The sequence below is a fragment of the Canis lupus genome, chromosome 6 (genome assembly GCF_048164855.1).
Source record: "Canis lupus baileyi chromosome 6, mCanLup2.hap1, whole genome shotgun sequence".
Classification (NCBI taxonomy): Eukaryota; Metazoa; Chordata; class Mammalia; order Carnivora; family Canidae; genus Canis; species Canis lupus.
This window is the reverse complement of record NC_132843.1, coordinates 17962896-17986005: the sequence shown is the minus strand read 5'-3', so window position 1 is coordinate 17986005 and position 23110 is coordinate 17962896. Positions and strand designations below refer to the sequence as shown.

Sequence of the window (23110 nt, the reverse complement as noted above, 5' to 3'; positions counted from 1 at the left end):
ATGGGATGTTCATGGATGTGGTTGTGTTCTGAGCTAGACCTCAAAGTTCTGAGCAGAAGGGATGGGCAGGGGAGGGTGTGAAGCTGACAGGTAGGAGACCCTGGATCAGGGGAAACACAGAGGAGGGAAGGTAGAAATCAGGCCATCTGCAGGCTTATGCTCTGAATGAATGCCCTGGGTCTGGGGCCATACCCCATTATTGGCTGCAAGTCCAGGTGTACAGTTGGCCTCTCACAGTTGAGAGGTTCACTTAGCAAGGGAACGTGTTGTGTGGATGGACAGGAGACAACCCAAGTACAACAAAGGCTGCTTCAACTGGGTCTGGGGGTGGATGTGGCTGCTGTGATGTGTTCCTGAGCCTTGTAGTGACAGTCCCGAGCCCACCCCCAGGAGAGGAGATGGAGAAGCTTCTTTTTTTTTTTTTTTTAAGATTTTATTCATTTATTCATGAGAAACACAGAGAGAGAGAGGCAGAGACACAGGCAGAGGGAGAAGCAGGCTCTCTGCAGGGAGCCCGACGTGGCACTCAATCCCGGGACCCCGAGATCATGACCTGAGCAGATGCTCAAGGTGACCCAATGGAGATGCTTCTTGCCCCCTCTGTGGGTTACTGGCCAGGCAGCCCTTGCCTGTAAAGGCCATATTGAGGGACAGATAGTCTCTGCTGTCAAGACATTCCCATCTAAGAGTGATGAGACCAAAAGAAATAACACTTTTGTAATGGAAATAACACTCAGATAAATAAAACTGTTAAAATAGTGCTACCCTGGTCTTTGAAAAACTGGTCTCACTTTGACAAGAAGAGATGATGGAAGGTGGGAGGGGATTCTGGGAAGGCCTGGCAGAGGCAAAGGAACGGACAGGTACAGATACTTGGTCTGATGACAATAAGATCACTGAAGTGTTTTTTCTCCCCTCTTTCTTTTTTATTGCAGAACCATACGATGACCCAACACAGCAGTTAGTGCAAGTACGGTCGGAGAATTACTTTGGTGGCACAAAAAGGGAACATGTTTTACTCTTTGCACGAAACTTTCATTGTTAATGTATAATATTCAGAAACATTGTATTGTACCATAAAACTTGTATTATCAAAACTGTTGGATGTTCATGTGTTTGAACTTTTGAGCACCGGATAGACGCCTTGTATATAAAGTGTTGCACATGTATTATGTCGTCTGATACTAAAATGGTCTTATAAAGACAAGTGGACTTGGGCCCTATTCAGGCAAGATGAAAAAAAAAATGTGAGCAAAATGGCTTAAGAGAAAGTATTTTCGAGGAAGACAGATTAAAACAACCGTTACAAATGAGACTACGTTTGGACTTCCTTTTATTTACACTTAAGCCTAGAATTTCTCTTTTGGTATATCAACGGTTAAATCCAAGACTATTTTTTATTGCTGAAGATTCTTGCAAACCATGAAGAGACGTTCTCACAGAACAGAACCCCACAGCTGGATAAGGCCCGTATATATATTTGTAAGCCTTGCAATGTGACAGGTAGCATCACTATATATGCAATAGTTGTTATGTAGACTGTCAAAGATTTTTTTTTCCTGGATACATTTGAAGCTTTGAGTGTTCAAGGTTTTCCTTAATGATTTCACACAGCCAAATTCTTGAATCAGTTGAACTAACCTGTATGTTACTGTTATTAATGTTTACTCTGCGGTCTGAACCTGGAGATTACTGGAATTGTTTTCCAAGAGGAAATAAATTCAGTTTACCATTAGGCAGGAGTGTATTTGTGTGTTTTCTTTTTTCTAGTTACTCTACCATTAAAAAAAAAAAAAAAAAAAAAATCTAATCGCCTGCACCCTTGGAAGTGAAAGCTGCTCTTGAGCATATCACAGGCATAACCTCAATCATATTTAACCTTTTCACACTGGGCCAAATGCAGCCGGGAAGATATTCATCATGCTGCACAGGGAAAGAACCAGACCCAGTATACTTCTCCTCTCTCAGATACTTCCAGGTCACATTGTACTGGAGGATTCTGACATCACAGATGGATGTGATGGCTGTTTTCTGCATAATTTGCAGCCCAATTCATGTCATGCTGTGCAAATCTGAACTCAAAGTAGATGGCTGCAATTTGAAAGGCAGTTTGGCTTATGTGTACTTAAGAAGCAGCTTTGTTCATTCAGAAGACAAAGCACGGAGCAGGGAGCCGGGTGGCTGTTGGTGCTCGCCCTGCCGCTGACTCCCGGTGTGGCCTTCTCCGAATCACTCGGCCTCCTGGCCTTGGCTCCCCCACCAGGGGACGTCATGCGGCCTGGTCATCGGCCTTGACACAGGCGTGCGGTGTCTCTGGACGACTGCTGGCACCGCAGCCCGCGACAAAATGGGGAATGAGCAGGAGCTCCAAAGTCAGAGGCTTTCTGTTGTGGGAGAGGAGAGGAGGACAAGGCGTGAGCTGGTTCCTAATTCCGTGTTTCGTCACAGCTGGTAAGTATGCACCTGATAGCGATGGGCAACTCTGGACCCCGTCATGCTGAAACTATTTCCCTCACTAGGTGGGACTCTTAACCTCTTGGAAGCCCTGAGGCCTCGAGCAGACCTTTAAACTAACTTAACAAGAGAGAATCCTCACCAGCACTGGTTGGATGGGGGACTGGAGCGTGGCCTGATTCACTGGGTGGTGACTCCCCGTCAGCCCAGGTCCCTCGCGTGAAACCCATACTGCCGCACCAGGTGGGAGAATGCTCACCCCTGGTTCTCAAACCACACCCTGTCAGGGTGCCCCGGAGGGCTTGTTCTATCGCAAGGTGCCCACCTGATGCCCAGAATTGCGGAGTCAGTGGGCCTGGGAGTGGGGCTCCAAGTTTTGCAAATCTAAGAAGTTCCCAGGTGAGGCTACTGCTCCAGGTGTGGGGGGCAGGGGGCCCACTTTGAGAACCGCGGCTCTACACAGCCCCCCCATCTCCAAAGTAATGCAGTGCATTAAATGCGAATAGCCATGCGGAGTGCTAGAAAATTATACTATTAATTTTGTTACCAATAAAGAAATTGGTCAAATTTTAAGATCACTCGGAAACAAATCCCTCATGGTGATTAAAGCCTGCGTGCCGGCCAGCGTTTCATGTGTGTATTTAGTTTTTTAATGCTAGGAAAACCTACATCTATACATTTCACAATGGATTGCCAGCATGCTATTTAATTAAAAAGCTTTTTCACCAGCTACATAAATAATGAAGTATGCTGAGAATATGCAAGTACATTCATAATTAAAATACTCAGCTATATTTAAAAAAAATTAAGATCTCTGGTCTATTCAAGGATTTTGCATTTAAAATGAAATGGCCATGCTTAATAAAGATTTTTTTTAAGGCTTTAAAACTGCTGGTTATTAACGAGCGTGTTATATTTCCCTAAAAGTAAGGTGCTCTTTGCTCATGGAAAACAGGTGATCATGTTATCCTGGGGTTGGATCCTGAGTTCACAGCCTCACCTCTAGGAGACATCCCTGACTTCTAGTAAACAGCAGGAGATGGGTTCTCGGGCAGCAACAGAGGCTGGTATTTATTCTCCTGGAAGCACCCCTGGCCTCCTCCAACACATCCAGTTCAGCCTGTTCCCAGGCAGAGCTGGAGGCCAAAGGAGTTGATTCCTAGTTGCTGTATGCTTGATCCTCTGGGGAGTACCAGTCCAGTCGAACGTAGCAGGTGCTTCCTTACAACCAGTGGTTTGTTGTGTCATGACGACTACCCCGTGCATGGAACAGCCAGTCCCTCCTTTTGTTTGTCGCCTTGTTTGTATTTATTTCCTACTTCATTCCCTAAGAACGTGAGACAACGTAAAGACCTAGTAAAATGTTATTAGGAACATCAGCGTCATGCAGTAGAGGAGAAAATATTGTTTCCTAGTACTTCACTCCAAAAGAAATTTTGGGCAGCCCAGGTGGCTCAGCGGTTTAGCACCACCTTCAGCCCAGGGCGTGATCCTGGAGTCCCGGAATCGCGTCCCACGTTGGGCTCCCTGCATGGAGCCTGCTTCTCCCTCTGCCTGTCTCTCTCTCTCTCTCTCTCTCTCTCTCCCCTCTGTGTGTTTCTCATGAATAAATAAGATCTTAAAAAAAATTATTTTTAATTTAAAAAAAAAGATCTTAAAAAAAAAAGAACAAAAGAAATTTCTGAAAGCCCTGATATATGGGCAGGGGGCCAACATAGTAGCCACTCTTCCTGACCCTAATTTTATGATCTAACGGGGTGCTTCTCATCTGGAGGAATGCTACTGCGTCTGTGGGTAGAGGCCAGAGACACTGTTAAACATCCCACAACCCACAGCACAGGTCCCCAGAATAGTTACCCACTCCAAAATGCCAATCGATAGTGCTGGGGTTGAAAAACTCTATCATGTGAAGTTTTCTCTGATTTCTCAAGGACCTTTTACATCGCAATCACCCAAGGGATTTTTAAAAACTCAACTGCCTGAATCCCACTCCCAGTGAGTCTGACTTAATTGGTCTAGAATGCCAGCCGGGCATCAGAGGTGCCCCAGGCGATTCTAGTGCAGCCACGTTTGAGAACCACAGGGCTGAGCTAACATTCTCAGGCCAGAGTCCCGGACTCAAGATCGGAAATTTGAAAATAACCTCCAAGGAGTAGAGAAGTAGGATGGGCCTCAGACTGGCTTCCCTCAACATTACATTTTATAACAGTCAGGTAATGATGACTTTAACATAATAACCAATAGCGAGTTTAGGAAAAAAAAGAGGGAGATGACCCAGAACCTCACCACCCTTACACCTGGCGCAAGATGGCAAACCCAGTGAGACAGAGCTCCAGCCCAGCGGGGACTCTGGCAACCTGGAGAGCAAATGCCCCGTCACCTGCCCCAACTGTTGCCTGGAGGGAAAGCAGCCTGTGAGGCCAGATTGTCCAGTGTCTCAGGAGGAGCCAGCAATCCGGGTGGGTATGTGCCATGTGCCAATTTCTAAATGTTGGCAACCTAGTCCATTTTGTATTCAAACTCCGCTGCCCCCCACCGTGTGGGCCATATGAGACACACTTTTCAGGCCAGGTCCGACTCTTGGATTGCCGATTTTGACCTTTGGCATTGATTATTCCTTTTTCTGAATTATTCTCATTCCAGACTAGTTAAAAATGTTTGCTTGAAAATAATTGTGATTTTTTTTTTTTTTTTGCATATAAAAGTTTGAGCTGTGCTTTGTTTTAAATTAATGTCACATGCACTTGCAAAGTTGCTCTGTGGCCTTTGTAGTTACGTTGCCTCTGGTTGAGCAGCAGTCTACCAAATGGATGTGCTCTCTGTAAGTCCACTCCTGTTCCCGGACATTGGGATTTCAAACACATTTTTTTTTTTAAATGATGAAGGATAAACAAATAGTGGAAAGTCAATATTCTCTGTTGTGAGTCAGATAATGCTACGTTGTATGTTGTTAATGGAGGCCAGATTAATACGCTTTTGGAATCATGCAAATGGGTTGACAGTCTACATGGGAAACTGATAAGTGTAGTCAGGGTTCCAGCCCAAGTGGAAAGAAGTGGCATCAGAGACAACCTCTGGGGATCCCCCACGGGTTTATTAGGTTCCTTGGAGCAGCGCTGGGTCTGTTCCAGAACCTGGACAGGAACTCCAGTGAACCCTCAAGTTCCACTCTACAGAGCATGGCAGCTCTGCCTTTGGGGGTGCAGCGCTGCAGAACCCTTGAGAAAGGAAGTTTGGAAATCCAGATCCCACTAGAGAACACCTGCAAACGCTTCTCCACTTAGCTTCAGCAGGCCGGAGCCTCTCACCAGCTCCCTTGTGTGGAGGGAGCTCTACCAAACGTCCTGAAAACTCCTGGAGTCCAAGGAAGAGGGATGATTTAGGGCAAAATGACCCAGCATGGGTTTCTGGCAGGATCCCAACGCTCAGGTCTGGCTGGCACCGCATTCCTGGGTGAGCGCCTCCGGAGGCTGAGGAGTAGCCACGACCATCTCGGCCAGATTCCTCGGTAATGAAGTCAGCTGTCAACTCCTTGGGGGGAAAAGCACAGAGCCCCTTTATTTCCAAACAGGTGTTGCAGCATATTAAAGGTTGAATTCCATCTTATGCTCACATCCTGAATGAGCCAGTTTGCAGGCAAGCTCAGTTCTTTCTGCAAAGAGGGAAACTTGGCAATGCTGGAGGCTGAGTACTTAAATGGCAATCAACTTCTGGCTCATATCAATTAATTCCTTCATGGACTTCTGCCTAAGTATAGCATCTTGAATTCCCAGCTGCGGAGGCTCTGAAAGGCAGCCCAAGCTGCACACCACACGCCCCGATCGGGGCGAGCGCACCGGTGAAGTGATGAAGGCCGTGCGATCGCAGGGCAACGAGGGGTGGCGATCCGGGGCTGCCTCTTTGCTCGCCTGCAGAGCACAGGGCAGGACAGACACCCCACTCTCTAGATGGGGAATCCTTCAAGAAAACGCCCAAGTCTAAGTGACGTCATTCTGAGGGGACCCCCCTCCTTTGAGCGCGGAAAGCTCCAGATCCAAAGCGACCAGGGATGTGGCAGCAGAGTGGGCACTAGGGAAGGCCTCCGCTGTCACTCAGACGCCAGGAAAGGCCACTCACGCCGAGGAACCTGCTGGCGTCTTCTCCACCTCTGTCCCACGCCAACAGGGGACAGCCAGACAGGTGGCCAGGCTGAGGGCCAGTGCGGCAGGACGGAGGAGCCTGGCGCTTCTCCACCCGGCCAGGCCCACTGCGATTCAGACCTTGACGTCCTCACGGGCCGGGCGCCCCAAAAGCCTCAGAACTGGGCCTCGCCTCGTCTCCTGAGCTCCTGGCGCGGCCACCGCCACCGGATAACCAGCGACAGTCAACTCTCCTGGCGGAAGCAACACCATTTCTTTTGTCCCCTGCATATGGAACATCCCTGGTTTGGCCCCCTCTCTGCCCTCCTTTGCTGAGCCAGAGGAGATTCTAGTTCCCTTCCCCAGGAGACCAGATCTCTGGTTCTCTGAAGGGTCAGGCACTGCCCTCTGCAGTGGCCACCAGCCACTTCAACACGCGGCTACTCACAGTCAAATTGATTTCTACAGTCACTTCAGTTCCTCAGCCTCACAAGGGGCATTTCAGGTGTTCGGTGGCCACGTGGGGCTGGTGGCTGCTGTACGGAACAGCACAGATAGGGCACACTCTCCTCATCGTGGAAAGTTCTATCGGGCAGTCCGGTGATTCTAGCTCCCCCCCCCCCCCCGCAGCTCCTTTGAACCCTTCCATGTGCAGAAGCCCCTCTTTCTCTAATTCTTCTGGTCTACTTCCACCTGTCTTCAAATGTGCACAGGTTTCTCTTCTTCTAAACAAAACAAAACAAAACAATTTTTTTTCTTGACCCTGAAGCCTCCTCACAAGACTGTTTTATTTATTTCCCTCATTTTCTTCCAAATTTCTCAAATCTGTGGTCTGCCCCACATCCTCCATTTCCTGACCGCTGCCTCACTCCTCCCTCACCTGCAGGCTGCCTTCCATCGATAGCTTTTACTGAAAATGTGTTCCCAAGGTCACCAGTGGCCTTCTTCCTGCCACCCCCACCCCATCCTCCTTCTCCTCTGCCCTTCAGTAATTTAGACCATCAGTCACCATGTTCATCCTGCTTGGCAAGAGGTCTCATGTTTATCCTCTCCTTTCTATTTCCAATGACAAGACCCTCAGGGGAACCTTCTCGTTGACTTCCTTCTGACCTTGCCTCTCTCTAGTCCTCCTTGGGATGTGGCCATCATGTTAATCTTTATAAAACACTTAATTCACATCATTTTCCCATTTAGCAAATACCAATGACTCCTAGAGTAATGTCAGGAAAAAGGGTACAGTTTCAAAGGAGTTCCAATCTTTTTCTGCCACTTGCTGCCTATGTAGCCCAGACCGACCTTGCTTTGCTGCGACTCTTATTTTCTTCTGTAATTTGAGAGTAAATATACTTACAAGTTTTTTGTAGAACTTTTACCAATATTATTATCAATGGCTAAGAATACCCGAAATATATGAGATACCCTATATAAGAAAGTTATTGCTTTGAACGTTATCTTTATTTAATATGGGCTTTTTGTATGTTGATTCTAGAATTGCTTTTTCTCCCTTGCACCTCTTACCCCCTGATTCCCTCACACCACTCCTTTACAGTCTTTCTAAAATGCACCACTTTTACCATGTGCCCTGTTTACGAAACGCTGGGGTAATGGTCTATTATCCTCCACAAAAGCTCATATTCCCTTGACTTTCAAGAGTGTTTTCACCTGGCCCAGCGCCCCACCAGGCTTAGCCATCCAGCGTTCGTTGGTTTCAGTCAGCCAAGTCAGATCTCCTTTGCCAATCTACTCCGCTCCTTTCTTTTCTTGCTCACTCCCATATATTCCCTCCCCTAACCCCCTCTTCATTCCCTCCCCACTCACCTCGACCCTGCAGTCCTCCCCATCACAAACCAAGCCCCTCTTCCTCCACAAATCCCACTCCAATCCCGCTCTACCATTACTTCCTTTCTATAAATTCCTATGGCACTGTCAACCTAGCTTTGCAATTAATGGCTTCCTTGAAACGTATTTTGTCTTCCTAGCTGGACTGTAAGTCTTTCAAAGATGAGGAATCTGCTCTCTGTTATTTTTTTTTACCCACCCTCAGTGATGCCACTTCATCGAAGGTTAATTAAGCACATGTGGATGAATTAATAGCTCAACTGTAGAGCTCCACCCATCTTAGCGTGATGTACCAGCCCCTGCTGCCTGCCCGCTCTGTGCCAGGCACAAAGGATGAGGTTTCTGCTCCCCAGAAACCCACAATAACCATCACTCAGACTCCATCCTGGTTTTGTTTCTTAGTTCAGCAGTTGCCACCATCCTCATTAACCAGACAAGGAAGGGTATCAGGAACCAGCGTCAGCCTTGGACCTGATCTGTAGCCATAAGACATTGGAGTCAAGTATCCAAAATGCCTTCCTCTTTGATCTCTTCAGTGACAATGATCCCCATTAATGTGTTTAGTTCCAAAATCCCGCATTCGGTTGCTCCTGAACAATTGGCATTAGGCTGAAAGGAAGAAAATCAACGAGATGTTGTCCATACCAGACTGTCCAAAATCATTTCTTCTCACTACTGGAGTCTTGCACTAGACACAGCTAATCCATGCACATTCAAAATGAAGGTTGAAACAGCATTCTGAACGGAATCTGAAGAGGACCAGATCCATATGTAAATCCAAGCTACAGCCCATTCCTTCCTTAAAGCAACAAAGATGTTGACTGTGATTACAGATAATAAGAGCTTTGCTTCTGATGAAATGGGCATATACTGAACTGAGCGCACACTATATTCCCTTGACAAATATATTTACACTCAACTCAGAACATGGAGAGAAAAGAAAATGTCAATAGTTGACAGCTTCTTGGCCTATAGGGTATAATCCAGGAGCATAATAAATTCATTTAAGCTTGGTGTTGAATAAATGCATGTTAGGACTGTGCTTTTTATTTTTATTTTTTTTTTTATTTTTTGGCCTTTCCTCCAACACATTGTTTGAATACAATGTCACGTTCCTGTGTGTTGCACGGTCTAGTGTTGTCAGCAGAGACAGGAGCCCGGTTAATCCTTTGGGTCAAACCTGGGGTAATTTTCCCTAATGAGTAGAGATAAGAATCAGAAAAGGACACGGGGTAGGAAAATATCTTACTGCCAAATGGTGGTGGATAACTATTTCACAGTGAAATACAGGCCTCAAGAATGTCGGATACTGGCGAGCTACACAGTCCAAAAGAAGATGTATTTCCACAGAAGATCTTAATCACGCTGATAGAGGGCTAAGCCTAGTGGAGAGGATATAAACCACATAAAAAGCCACCTCTGTTTAGAAGCTGGATACCGCTCCCTTCTCCTCATTAACATAGTTCTCATCTCAGCCAAATTGGACGCGAAGATGCGTTCCTTATCCCTGGCAGATCTTGCAAGAGAGCGAACGTTTCAGACATGGCGTGTGAAAGCAGGACATATTGGTTAAGACTGAAAATAACATGTTTCTGGTAGAGTTCAAGTATATAAGAAATACTACACCCCACTGTTTTTGTAAATGCCAGAGTTCCATTGAGTCGAGACAGATGGTAGCAGGCAAAGATGCAATCTTATAATCAAAAGCTAAAATATGTCAAAAATATGTTAGCAAGCAAAATACAGCAGATTACTAGCTTCTCATGTCATGACAGCTTGCAAAACATGTTAGGATGTTGAATCTCTAGTTATGTAAATAAAGGAACAGTAAACAGAGCCGCAGTGAATGGTGTGAGGGCTCACAGATTGATTGGCCCTTCCCTGCAGTCTGGTGGAAGACCAAGTCACATGGCTCCCAGGAGCCCCAGATGGACGGTAAGAGGTTCCACAGTGTCGAGTGCAGGGATCCATTTTCCATCCACGAGTAACAAGTTTCTCTGTGATACCTAAAAGCTGTTTAACTAAATTACAAGAGGCATTCAAATTTCCCAGAGAGAATTGTAAGGATTCCATTGAGAATCATCATGCCATTTAGCTCAGAGAAACAAGAGGGTGAGTGTTATTTTGTGAAAACAAAATGTACCCAAGGCTTTCTGTATATGTCAGTCTCATTCCAAGGAGGTTTCTTTGGCCACAGGGTGGCAAGCCCTGGATGTCCCTGGAGAATGAGCTTGACCACAGGCCAGTCTGGGTTTCTTATGGTCTTGGCTAATATTGGATGGGGGTTGTGGAGAGTCAAGGTAATGTCAATCATGACTGGGGGGAAATGGAGATATTTTTACTGAGCACCTACCGTGGCCCAGGCACTATACTGCTGTCATATCAAATTAGACTTCTTGGCCTTTTGAGATGGAGAGAAGATCACTTTGGTCAGTCCATTCCCACAGAAAGTTCAACTCCAACCTTTCTCATTCTTTTCCCCCTCCTTCAGCAGCCAGGGAATCCAGAGGTAGGGAGAAGGTGGTAGAGAATGGGCCTTATGTTCTCATGCTGGCATTGACGTCTCTGGCTCTGGGAACCTACTTTAATGCAGCTTGTCTCTCTGATGTATGTTATACCAAAGACACAAAGGTCAGCTTGGCTTTTCGATCTCCATAGGAAATCAGTTGGGGGAAATTTTAATGTACCAGGGAATGCTGCATTTTAGAGCAAGAAATCTTTGAGAAGCTATACTTGGGTTGAAGAGTGAGGGTCCAAAGGTCTGTCTATCAACAAAAGATGATAATTAGATTTCTGGACATAAGACCGAGACAAGGAATCTGCATTGTTGTTGAGGAGGAACCAGCAAGGCTGGGCTCTGCATTGGAGAAGAAAGGGCCAGATTAGGCTACACAACTGAGTGGCCACCAGGTAAGGACTGTAGAGACCAGTAGTGTGAGTGCATATTCCTAAGCTTTGCTTTGTTGGTTTGGTTTGGTTGTTGTTCAAGACTGAGCAAGATGAACTTCCTATGCTATCTTCTCCACAAAATCCTCAGTGACGGCATGCTGCTTTTGGGTGCTTCGGGGTGAGTGTATTCTCCAAAGAGAGCTCAACCAGAGATGGGTCCTGTCTCTGCCTCATGCACAGTGAAAACAGACACGTAGGCAGGAAGCAGTGAATGAAGGATGGCTGGCATCTGGATCACCCACACCAAACAGCAATTTCAGGAAAGCACTCCTGAGAAGAATAGACAGACTCAAAGGGCAGGTTGGATGATGGAGGTGTGGCTGACACTGCAGTGGCTCAGCTTCCAGTGGATGCTCCCACATGACCCCAGCTCCTAAAGTGTCCTCAGCCAGCTGCCTGGAAGGTTCATGACTGCTCCTCATAGAAGACCCACCTCACACCATCCCCCCACCTCCTCTCTTCTCCACCCTTTCCAACCTCCTTCTCTTCCCCTCATTCAAGCAAAAGCAAATTCTCCCAATTTGCTCACAGACAGCATATTAACAACCAGGTGTGTAGCTTTACCTTTTGCAGATGCGTTTGTCCTCTGAGTCTCTCCCTGACGAGGCTTAACAAAACATTCCCATACAAGGTCTCTCCCTGTGAGAAATTCTGGTGCAAGGTGTTAAAATAACAAATTTTACACCCAAACTACCTATGTGCCTTCCGCTATCCATATCATCATGGAAAATGTAATGTGAGGAAAGAAGGCTCAGAAAATAAGGCAACTTACCTGGTCTCATAGCCCAGTAGAGGCGTGATTCAAAATCGAGGAATATACGTGAGAACGAAAGGAAAAGAAAGTACAAGTATGTCTTTGTGCGATACATATTTATGCATTAGCTGACGATCAAACTTAGTTATGGTCCAAAATACGGAATAACTATAAGCATTTATTAATTAGCATCCCATTTGGGATTCCACTGAGAAAAATAATTATTTATAAGACCCAATAAGACTTTTGACTGCCCTAAACTATCATTCTATGAGAAAAAAAAAATGGACTCACAGTGGGCTCTTGCTAAGTAATATATGAAATATGCAGTTCACACATTCCGATAAAACTGAAGCGGGTGAACCCTAACTGACAGGAAGTAATGAATGTACTAAGCCAAAGGGAATACCTCCATTTAAGCAACCATATGCTTTAGTCATCAATAGGGGTGTAGACGTAACGGGGCCCGCTTTACAATCCACCTGGCTGTTCTTTTCCTACGTACGCTTAAATGGATCTGTCCCCATGGGTACAGCCAACGTAGATCTTTTGGGGGACCCTTCCTTTGAGAAAGGGGGGTCAGGGCCCTGTGAGCTCCGAGGGAAGCTGAGTGGGGGGGTTAGTCAGACAGGTGACCATGCCTGGAGGGCAACGTGGTGTTTCCTGCTGCATGATTGTTTTGGACATGAAACAAGCTCTCTGGGCCTTTAGTAGCTTTATTTCTGAAATGACAGAAATGGCCCCTATCATGTAAGACTATTACGAAGATCAAATGGAACACAGAAACCACCCAGCACAATGCTACCTAGTTGGTGCTAAATAAAATGGAGCTCCTATTCATTAGTAGCAGAGTATTCCTTTAAGCCTAGGAGCACCCAAGAATTGGAAGAACAGTGGTTGATTACCATCAAATTTTTGTATCCGGTGCCATGCAAGACACTAGCATTGCAGAACTGACTAAGATGCCATCTTTCATCCCATGAGCTCACTGAACATTTGGGAAACAGCCCACACGTGACCCCTTGTAATCATTCCCATAGTGCCCTGTGAGTAGATTCCATCGGCCATCCCAAAGTCATCTGATACTGGTAAAATTGAGAGAAAGTGACTTTTCAATAAACTGATAGCCACGATTTAGTAAGCTACCACCTAAATGGGTCACCAAAAATAAATCCTCCAAAGGAAGAGCCGCTAAAGGATAAACGATGTCAACCTTTCTCCTTGGCGATGCTGGCTTGCCTCCAGCCAGGCCCAAGTGACCTCAATTATTTACCACAAGTCATCAGAGTTAAATCAAATCCATCTGCAGTTTGGGTGGCTGGGGCTCTATCCAGGAAAGCTGCCCGCGCTGAGAGGCAATGGACAAAGCCTGCTGACATCTATCCAGATAATATCTGAGCTCCCGGCAAGAAGGAAATGCCACCACCATCTGCCTCTGTTTGTGATGACCTGGGAATAAATAAAAATTAACCTTGGTCCTTGAATGAATCATGGAGCTTATCAACACTTCCTCTGTGTCTCTAATGACTATTGTGAAACAAGTTAACAATGAATTTTGGAGGGACAGGGCAGGAGGGTTATTGTTCTAAATGGCTCTTTATCAGGCTTGGCTCTTCCCCACCTACTTTTCTCGCATCACGTGCCACCACCAAGGCCCTTTGTACACTGCGTTGAAAATAGTGAAAAATAGAGACAAAGGGTTGTGAACCCTGCAAGGGCTCAACACATCACTGGGGGAGAAAGGAGAAGAGGGAGGGAGAGAGGGAGAGCTGGAGACAGGTAGGAAATGAAAATCATGGTGTCCAGATAATTGGTGGGGACCGATGATTAGTGGGGAGCTCCAGGGGGCTGCATCTGGCCTCCACCCAGGTGTCAGTCAATAGGCCAGTTTCTGTACTCACACAGAACGTACGTTCCCTTCTTCAATCCTCACAGCAACCTCATGATGGATGAATCTCTGTTTTACAGGTGAGGCTATAATCTCAAAAACCATAAACGCAACTTGCCCGGGACACTCAGCAAGCAAACGGAACAACCAGGACGTGAACCCAAAAGTGGCTGATTCCAAAAGCCAAGCTCTTTCCACTCTTCTGCATTGATTCTCTGTGGCAACGCCACTGGGCACTGGGGGAGAGCCATTATTAGCCATTAACTTTATTTTGAACTAACAAGCTAGTCACTTAGCAAGGCCCTGAAGAAATGGAACAAGGTAGCAGCACGTTCTGATTGGCTTAGAAGATGGGGGAGGGGGAGGTGTCGGGGAGGGCTCCGGAAGAGCAGAGGGGAAATAGCTCCAGATTATGGGATGCTAATTTAAACTTTATTGGTTCTGGCGTTTGCTGGACCTCTGAGCACATGCAGGCTTTCCTCAGAAAACACACTGCCGCAGGTGCCTTAGCATCACATTTAGGATGTGCTATCAAGGGTAGAATGGGCCAGAGTCCTCACTGCTGAGAGAGTGCACGTGTAGGAAAAGATTCAGGGTATATTTTTCATGAACTAGTTTGAGCTGGAGGTAGGCCAATTTAGCCATATTTAAAAAAAAAAAAAAATCTGCATGCCATGTAGAAAAAGCGAAGAAGGAAAAAGATGTTTTGATCAAATGGTTCATGCGACGTGCCTCTCGAAGACCTAGTCAGAGTTGCTAGGTGATCTCCATGGTCAAAATCAGGAGGAATGGGTATACCTGGGGTGCTGTGTGCAAACTCGACACTAATTTTCTCTTTCAAATGATAATTCTAAATAAATATGTGTGAATGCTAGTCCCAGAAATCTGAATCAGCTGCAGAGAATTGTTGGCTATAATATAATTGGAAGCTTGGTGAGCTGAACCAGCTCTTTCTGAAACTTCTTTTGTTTTGTTTCACTAACATTGTTTTCAACAAAGAGGGAGACATCCCTTACATACTGACATATGGTACCTTCTATTTATAACAAGATTAACAATTCATTCACACCTTGATTGAATCCTGCTTTATTGAGATGTCACAACAGATTCTCACAGTCTGCAAAGGGAAAGACTTACAAATGATAATATTATGACAGGCAAGACACCTAAAAGTAAATGAATCATAATTGATGACAATTAGAAGGAGTTCAGCACAAACACAGAATCATAGCAGTGATGGCAAGCAGGATTCATCGCTTGCAAGGGGAGGATTACCGTGGAGAAATTCTGCTGAATTTTTATTGAGAACTTCAAATCCATTCAAACCTGTTCATTCATAGCTTATTTTCTTTAAATATGTATGAAAGGCCTTCATGGTTTTAGGGCTTTGGAATGAATATGTTTATTTTCTTACCCCGGCTACATATGAGCCCTTCATTTTAGAAGGAAAGACCCGAAGGGTCCTTCTAGACAACCTGGCCAGGAGCACAGTCATCCTCTTTGACACCTGCCTCTCTCTTTCACACCACATCAACCAGCAAGACTTTTCAATCTTACTTCCATGAGATGTACTGACTCCATTTCTCACCACCTGTACCATTCTCACTTCAGACTGAGCCAATATCATTTCACCTGAGACCTAGTGCTTCCTCCCCAACCCCATGCCCCCAGTTGATTACCCAGAGAATTTGTTTTAAAGTGCTTGAGATTCCTCTTTGGCTCCCAATTGTTCTTAGCAAAAGGGTTCAATTTCAAGGTCCCACAGTCCCAAGAGGCAGCGTTGTGTAGTGATGAGAGCTGACTCCACCCAAATCCTGGTTCTACCAGATGGATCACCTTAGGGAGGTCATTTAGCTTCTCTGACCTTCAGATTCATCATCTACAAAAGGAAGAGGATGATGGTATCTACCATGTGAACACTACTCATCAGTTACTTGTTTGGTTTCTTATCCCTTGCTAAGTCTGAAGTGTTCTCACAGCCTCCCTTAGTGCCTGGCAACCCCTCTCCTTGCAGACCCTCTGCTGGAAGGGGCTGCTTCTCAGTCCCTCCACCCCACACCCTGGGGCCTACACATGGGGACTGAATAACCTACCAGCTCAGGTTATTCCACTCTTTCCTCTAACTGGAAATCCCCATCAACCAGTCCTGCCCTTCTACGCGTGTTGCTGGGTAACTCCAGGTCTTTTGTTTGGTCTCTGTTTTACTGTCACCTTCTCAGGGAAGACTTCTTTGCTGTTCCACCCCCCTTCCCAACAGCCAGGGCAGGATCGCTTTATAAAACATTCTCCTTACACTCTGTACTTCCTTCTGTAGCTCTCACCACAGCTGAAAAATTGCGTTCTATTTTTCTGGTGAATGCTTATCCTTCCCTCAATACTGAAAGCTCTGCAGAAGATGGGGATTGAGACTAAGGTATTTATTACTGTGCCGCCTGGACCTTAATTTGTTGGATGAACGAATCTAGTTCACGCTGGCTCCCTCATTAACAGATAATGTTGGTTGACTTTCTGTGGTAGGCAGAACTATAACCGAACCCTCGTCTGTCTGCCCGATACTCAGTAAAGCCAATCACTGAAACATCAGGTTTGCAGCAAGGCAAGAGTTTATTTTAGAAGCAGCCAAACAAGGAGGCAGGAGAGCAAGCTTCAAATCTGTCTCCCCAAAGGGCCAGAGAAGAAGTTGTTTATAATCATAAGGATTGAGATCATGTACACCTTGATGAAGAAGGCTGGGGAATTTATGACTATTCATGAGGAAAGGCTAGGCCTGCACATTGAGTAAATGTACATGTAATATACATCCCATGTTCATTTCAGGATGGAGACTTAACATCAGAATGAGGCAAAATTTAGCCCCTGATGTCTGAAGGTTATCTTAGGACAAGAAGAAGGGGCTATGGGCAAGCTCTGAGAGCCGATGTCAATTTTACAGGGTCTTGGGCTTGTTATGTGGGGTAAGGAATGAGGGATCTCGCTTGTTCATAGGATGGAATCATCTCAGTTGATCTTGAGTCCCGGCTTCTGCAGAGACAGCTAGATGTTAGTGGGGTCAGAAAAGACACAACAGCTGATAAGGGAGAAACAGTTCACTGGAAAATAAGCTTTAAACTTTCTGCTGGTTTTAACCTCATTAACCCTACTGGGCACCATTTCAGAATAATGTCTCCCAAAGATGCCTACATCCAAATCCCTGGAACTTGTGAATATGTTCATTTACAAGACAATGTGCTGTGATGTGATGTGAGGAAGTTAAGCGTCTCAAGATGGAGAGCTGCCTGGGTGCCTCAGTCGATTAAGTGTCTGACTTCAGCTCAGGTTATAATCTCAGGGTCCTGAGACCCAGCCTTGAATAGGGCTTCCTACTCAGCAGGGAGTCTGCTTCTCCCTCTCTCCCTGACCCTCCCCCACAACTCATGCATCTCACTCTCTCTCAAACAAATAAATAAAATCTTTAGAAAAAAAAAAAAAAGAGTCTCGAGATGGAGCGATAAGCCTGGAGTATCCACATGGGTCCGATACAATCACAGGTCCTTATAAAAGGAAGTCAGGAGAGTCAATATCAGAGTGGCACAGCGTGAGAAAGACCACTGGCCACCACTGGCATTGCAGATGCAGGAAGGGGCCATGAGCCAAGGAATGTGGGTGGCCACCAGAAGCTGGAAAGAGCAAGGAAGTAGGTTCTCCGCTAGACCCTCCAGAAGGAACCAGCCTTGCCAACACCTTGATTTTGGCTCTGTGAGACCCACTTCTGACTTCTGACCTCCAGAACTATAAGAAAATTAGTTTGTTATGTTTTAAACCACCGAGTCTGTAATTTGTTACAGCAGCAATGGGAAACTAATACACTTACCCAAGGTCCAAATAGCAGTGGCAGAGCCAAGGCCAGAATCCGAGGATCCAGATCTCCCAGCCCCCTGTTCTTTCCACGACTCTCCACTGCCTCTGCCTCCTAAAGCTTAGTTGGTTTTCCAATTTGCTTTCGTCTTGTTTTCCAGAGGAAGAAATCATTAGAGATGCAGCTGCTTGCATGCAAGAGCCTGTGCATGAGGCCAGCGCCACAGATGTGAGTGTGCGAGGGAAGGTGTGCAGAATTGGAGCACTCTGAGCAGCTCCTAATAGAACCCCAGGGGAGGGCCGGAGGTCCCAGGCCAGCCCCGCTCGTCCACCCGTTCCTCCTGTCTATGGCGCACAAAGCCTGACAAGGTCTTGCTCATGTTCCAAAGTGCTCCTTCTTTTCAGAGCTGTTTGTTATTGTCTCTGCCATCACAAGTTTAAAAAAGGAAAGTTAATTAAATATGGAACAAGACTGAGCAACATCTTTTAAACCATCATGTCATTAGAACTGGAATCCTTGGAGAGCTGCCTAAAAGGGGTTTGAGAACAATGACTGTTCAATCAGATATTTATGGGCACAGTTATGTAAACACACTCTTTATTGTCTATGTATATTTAATATAATTATCAGTTTTGTAGTTGGACTCTCCAGAGACCCAACAAATCACAGTGTTGCTTTGAAAATGTCAGCAGAAAAGACAATTATGTTGCTAGCAAATATTCATAAATTATATTAAAAAGTCCTGTGGAAATGTCCCCTATGTTGCAGAATCCTTCACAGTAACTGAACAATCCTCTTATTTCTTTGATTTAAGGATGGTATTTGAAGCAAGAAGGTTCTTTGGGAAACTTTAAGGTATGAGCCTGGCAAAGGAGGAGGCTGGCCTCGGAAAATAAGAGCATGCCTATTCCAGAAAACCAAGACAGTGCACTCATCATGTACCTTGCCGGCTCTCCGTGACCTGTGCATATGTGCGCACATCCCCACAGGTACGTGTGGACCCCTGCTCACCTCACTGGTGTGCAAACTCTCTTTCTGAGAATCCCCCATTCAAGCGAGAAGATATATTCAATCTGTTCGCTCTTTCAACATCTACCTAGAACCATAAGTCTTTCCTATGGCATCTTTCTTTAGCAACTATTTATAGTATTCCCCATTTTTCCTCCCTTATCATTTTTTTCTCATTATGCACATGCAGAAATAAGTGGAGAATTGGGGAACTGCTCAGTAAATTAAAATGCACCAGGCTCTTGCTAAACCAATATGAGTAGTGCAGGTTGATAAACACCTAGTAAGCAGCCACAAATCACTTCTATTGCAAGATATACAATCTGCAAATCAACATCTTAATTAGCAGTTAATGACATTTGGAAGGAAAGGTTAATGTTAAGCGCACAAAAGCAGTGTGGTTAGAAAAAATTAGATTTTCCTGCCTTCTTATAAAAAAAATTAAAAAAGGAAAGAAAAGCATATCCCATGATTATAGCGGGTGTTATAAATATACATGTATTGGCAATTTGAAGCATCTTAATTATATGGGGCCTGTATTGATATGCTACCTTTCATGGATGGAGTTCAAAGCACTCTGCCTGTATCTCATTTATCCTCAAAATACCCCTCTGAGGGTGAGTATCTACAGGCAAAATGAAGTGAAGAGTTAAGACAATTATCTACATAATTCAAACCCAAGCCCCCGTTAAGGAAGAATAAGTGGAGTTTCTGAAGAGATTGAATTTTTCTGACTGGCTTTCTTGGCAGATGAAATTCCCTGGAAACGAAGTCCATCTTGCATTGCCCTGCCCCGAAGCCGGAGGCCTGTATACAGGACCCACTGGGACAGTCACCTCAGTTTACTTATTTTTTAAAAAAGATTTTATTTATTTATTCGTGAGAGAGGCAGAGACACAGGCAGAGGGAGAGGCAGGCTCCCCACAGGGACCCCGATGTGGGACTCGATCCCGGGGCTGGGATCACGCCCTGAGCCACCCAGGCGTCCCAGTCGCCTCAGTTCAAAAGGCTGAGCCGTGCTGCACAATCAGCGCCATCCCTCCCTAGTCAGGGCGCTGGGTTCCCACCACCCCCTCTCTGAGGCCCGGGGCCAGCTTCCAGATTGCATCCTGCCTGCGGCCCATGTTCCTCTCCTTACCCATCCCACGTCCTCCCTGCTTCTGCTCCTGCCCTTAGCACCTAGCCACCCCTTCCCTTCCCTCACAGCTTCTCCTTAGGTCCAGCCCCTCCTGGAAGCTTCCTTCCAGGAAGAGTGAAAGAACACCACCTTTTTTATTTTTTTCGGTACATCAGGTTGGTTTGCTGATCATTTTTACCATAACTTGTTAGACAATATCTGGGTAATTTCGGTTACCATATGTGGCCCAAGCAGCTGCTTGCTTTCCCCTTCTCAAAGCATCCCATCGATTTCAGGGTGAGGCTCGGGGGTGCATCAGGCATCAGGTCAGCATCACCAATGGAGGAACTGCCCCTCTGCAGGGCACGTCATTCTCTGCAGGTGACCACTGCCCCCCGCCTTGGCCAATCTGTCCTCAAGGGTGGGCACACCCTTTCCCTTAGTGTCCCATCCTAGCTCTTGCCATCATCCCTCACCAGCTATGAGCAGGGAATGAGATGTTCCTGTTGCTTTGGGGGCAGGGATGGGGACTGGGGCCATTATGTAGGCCGTGTCCCTGTGTCCATCTTGTGGGATCACTAACAGCCCGCCCCGCATTGCAGCCACCGGCCTGCCGTGGGTGGGCCTTGCAGTCCCCAGGCCTCTCCCTGGTGACCCTCAGCCTGCGGGGCAAGGGGCATGTTTTTCTCTGAGACCCTCTTGATCCGCATCTCCTGAGCCCTCCCTTCTTGTCCTGGGACACATCATCTCCCAGAGTGGTTCCCAGTGGACTATTTCTTTTAGGGGAAATCCCACCGTGCCCTATGGGGGCAGGACACCAACCTCTAAAGATAAGACCCAACTGTCACTCGTGAGGACGTTTCCCAAGCTCGGCTCAGCTCGGGTCCCTTTCAGGCCCTGACTCAGAGGAGTGCAAGTCCCAGGCCCGCATGCTCTCCGCCTTTCCTCTCCTTCTGCACTGTGGCCCCAAACAGACTTCTTCAAAGAACGAAGGAGACCCCAAAGAAAACACAACATATGCAAATGAGTGGTTTACAATTCATAGATGAGAAAGAGACAGTTTTTTAATACAAATTGCATCTAAGTCATTCCTGACTTTGTTCTCAATGCCCACCAGAACGTGGGGCGCACCGGCCCCTCCACTTCCCACCTGTTGACGGTGGGTTCTCTCCACTGTCGCGATGGGCAACAGATGGAAAAGAGAAGCTACCTGCCTGATAAGGTAGTTCAAGTGCACACATGAACTTCATGAATACGTTAGTTTTTACAAGTTGCCATCATAGCAATAATAACAATACCTTGGATTTCTACGGCATCTTCCTCCTACACATCTGGTTTCATATTATTAATATGGTGACTCCCATAACCCAGCTACCACAAGTTACTATTGCCCACATTTCAGAAGAGCACATTTTAAGTGAATTATCCAGGGCCACATAAGACATCAGTGGAAGCGATTTTGAAGAAATGATTCCAGAATAGCACTTGATCTTCTTCCCCGTTCCCTGCTGGGATTCAGCTAGATCCGATTTAGTCATCAATATATTGCATTTTAATTATTTATTATATGCCTTTCTACTCACCAGACTGGGGGCTATGTTTAATTTATCTGCATCCCAAGGGCCCAGAAAAGACTGGGCAAACAAATGCTCAATGATATGTTTGTTGAATGAATGTTGAATGTTAATGTGCTTGCTCTTAAGTTCAATGGGACCATATCTCGGGCCATGTGCATTTTCTTTTCATTAAAGGAATACTCCTAGGTTTGCACTGTACTTCTTGTTCTATTCGCTGGCATTCCACCTGCAGTTCCTCCGTGTCATCTTTGCTGAGAAAGGCTGTGAGGACATCTTAAGACAGAAGTCAACAACCCATTTGGATATGAGTGCTAATAGAATGGTTGATACCCTTGGCACCATTTGCAGGCTCTAGGCATAGTTGAGGGAGGGGGGAGGGAGGAGAAAGTCGAGGAACCAGACAGAGGAAAGACAGAGACTGGAGCAGCCGCATCTGCTCCGCCAAGGCAGCATGCCACCATAATTACCTCTGATGCTTCATGGTCACACCTATCCCATGGATGCTCACCCTGGTCTTAAAAGATGAACGTCTCCCAGCTGGCCTCCCTGCAGTTAAAGACTCTCACAGGTGAATAATGGTTGGTTTTAATTAGTACTTGGATCTTTCTAGAGCTTCTTGAGAGGTTCATCAGGATCAGTGCATTGTGGGAAGATGGATTGGCTACTGGGATTGGCCATTTGGTTATTTTTTATGCAAGCCATTCTTTTTTTTTTTTAGCTAAAATCGGAACTACTGCTATGCTCCTTTAGACTCTCTACCTTTTATAAGTAATATATTTTAAAACCTAAAAATGTGAAGAAACTGCCTTGGGTACGATGTAAGAGTGTGAAAAGAGAATCAAGGTGAAGTTAGATGCCTTCTCCCAAACGCCCGAGATGGAGCTAGGTATCCCCTCCATATGTGTCATAGCACCCTGTGCTTTCTCTTGTTAACACACCATATGCACTGACTGTTGCTCGCCACCTCCCCAGCCTCAGCTCCTGGGTCAGGGGGAGCTTTCCCACTTAGGGGGTCTTTGGTGCCTAGCACCATGCTTGGCACTAGATAGCAGATGGCCAGCGGTGGTGGAGCCAACAAATCAATGGATAATTACATGCAACAGCCCAAGTTCAGTAGCGCATTTCAAATATCTCAGAGACAGTAAATGCAAAGTGCCTACCATCCAGTAGCTTCTCCACTAGCACAAAACATCTCAGTTTTCAGAATTTACAGGAAATAAGAGTGCGTACTCTGTACCAGGCACTTCTTGGTTAGTATTTCATCCTCACAACAACCATACGATGTAAGAATTCTTACCGTCATGTACCAACAAGGAAACTGAAGCACAGTCTCATCAAAGTTTCGTGATGGTGGGGTTTGAAACTAAATCTGTTCCCAGCTTTGCTTTTCCCCTTCCATGAAGCTATTTTCTTGAGAAAACTAGCAGCTGCCTCCTCCTCCTCTTCTCCCTCTTTCCCCCCCACCCCCCCATCCTTCTTCTCCTCCTTTTTAAATTTTTGGGTTACTGGACATGCTGCCTTTTATGGAGGAAGCACATGTCTCCTAGGGAGATCTTTACATCATAGACAAA

General features: G+C 45.9%; 1 protein-coding gene across 4 annotated transcripts in view; it reads left to right on the top strand.

Moving 5' to 3' along the window:
- Window positions 1–1735, top strand: part of ZNF521 (zinc finger protein 521) — a 275157-nt gene extending 273422 nt beyond the window's left edge. For all 4 annotated transcript variants that reach the window (XM_072829089.1, XM_072829087.1, XM_072829086.1 and 1 more), the window contains one exon: window positions 936–1735. In XM_072829089.1, the coding sequence (XP_072685190.1) occupies window positions 936–965 (30 nt within the window). In that variant the 3' untranslated portion in view covers window positions 966–1735. The remainder of the gene's footprint in view (window positions 1–935) is intronic.
- The last annotated feature ends 21375 nt before the right edge of the window (window positions 1736–23110 follow it).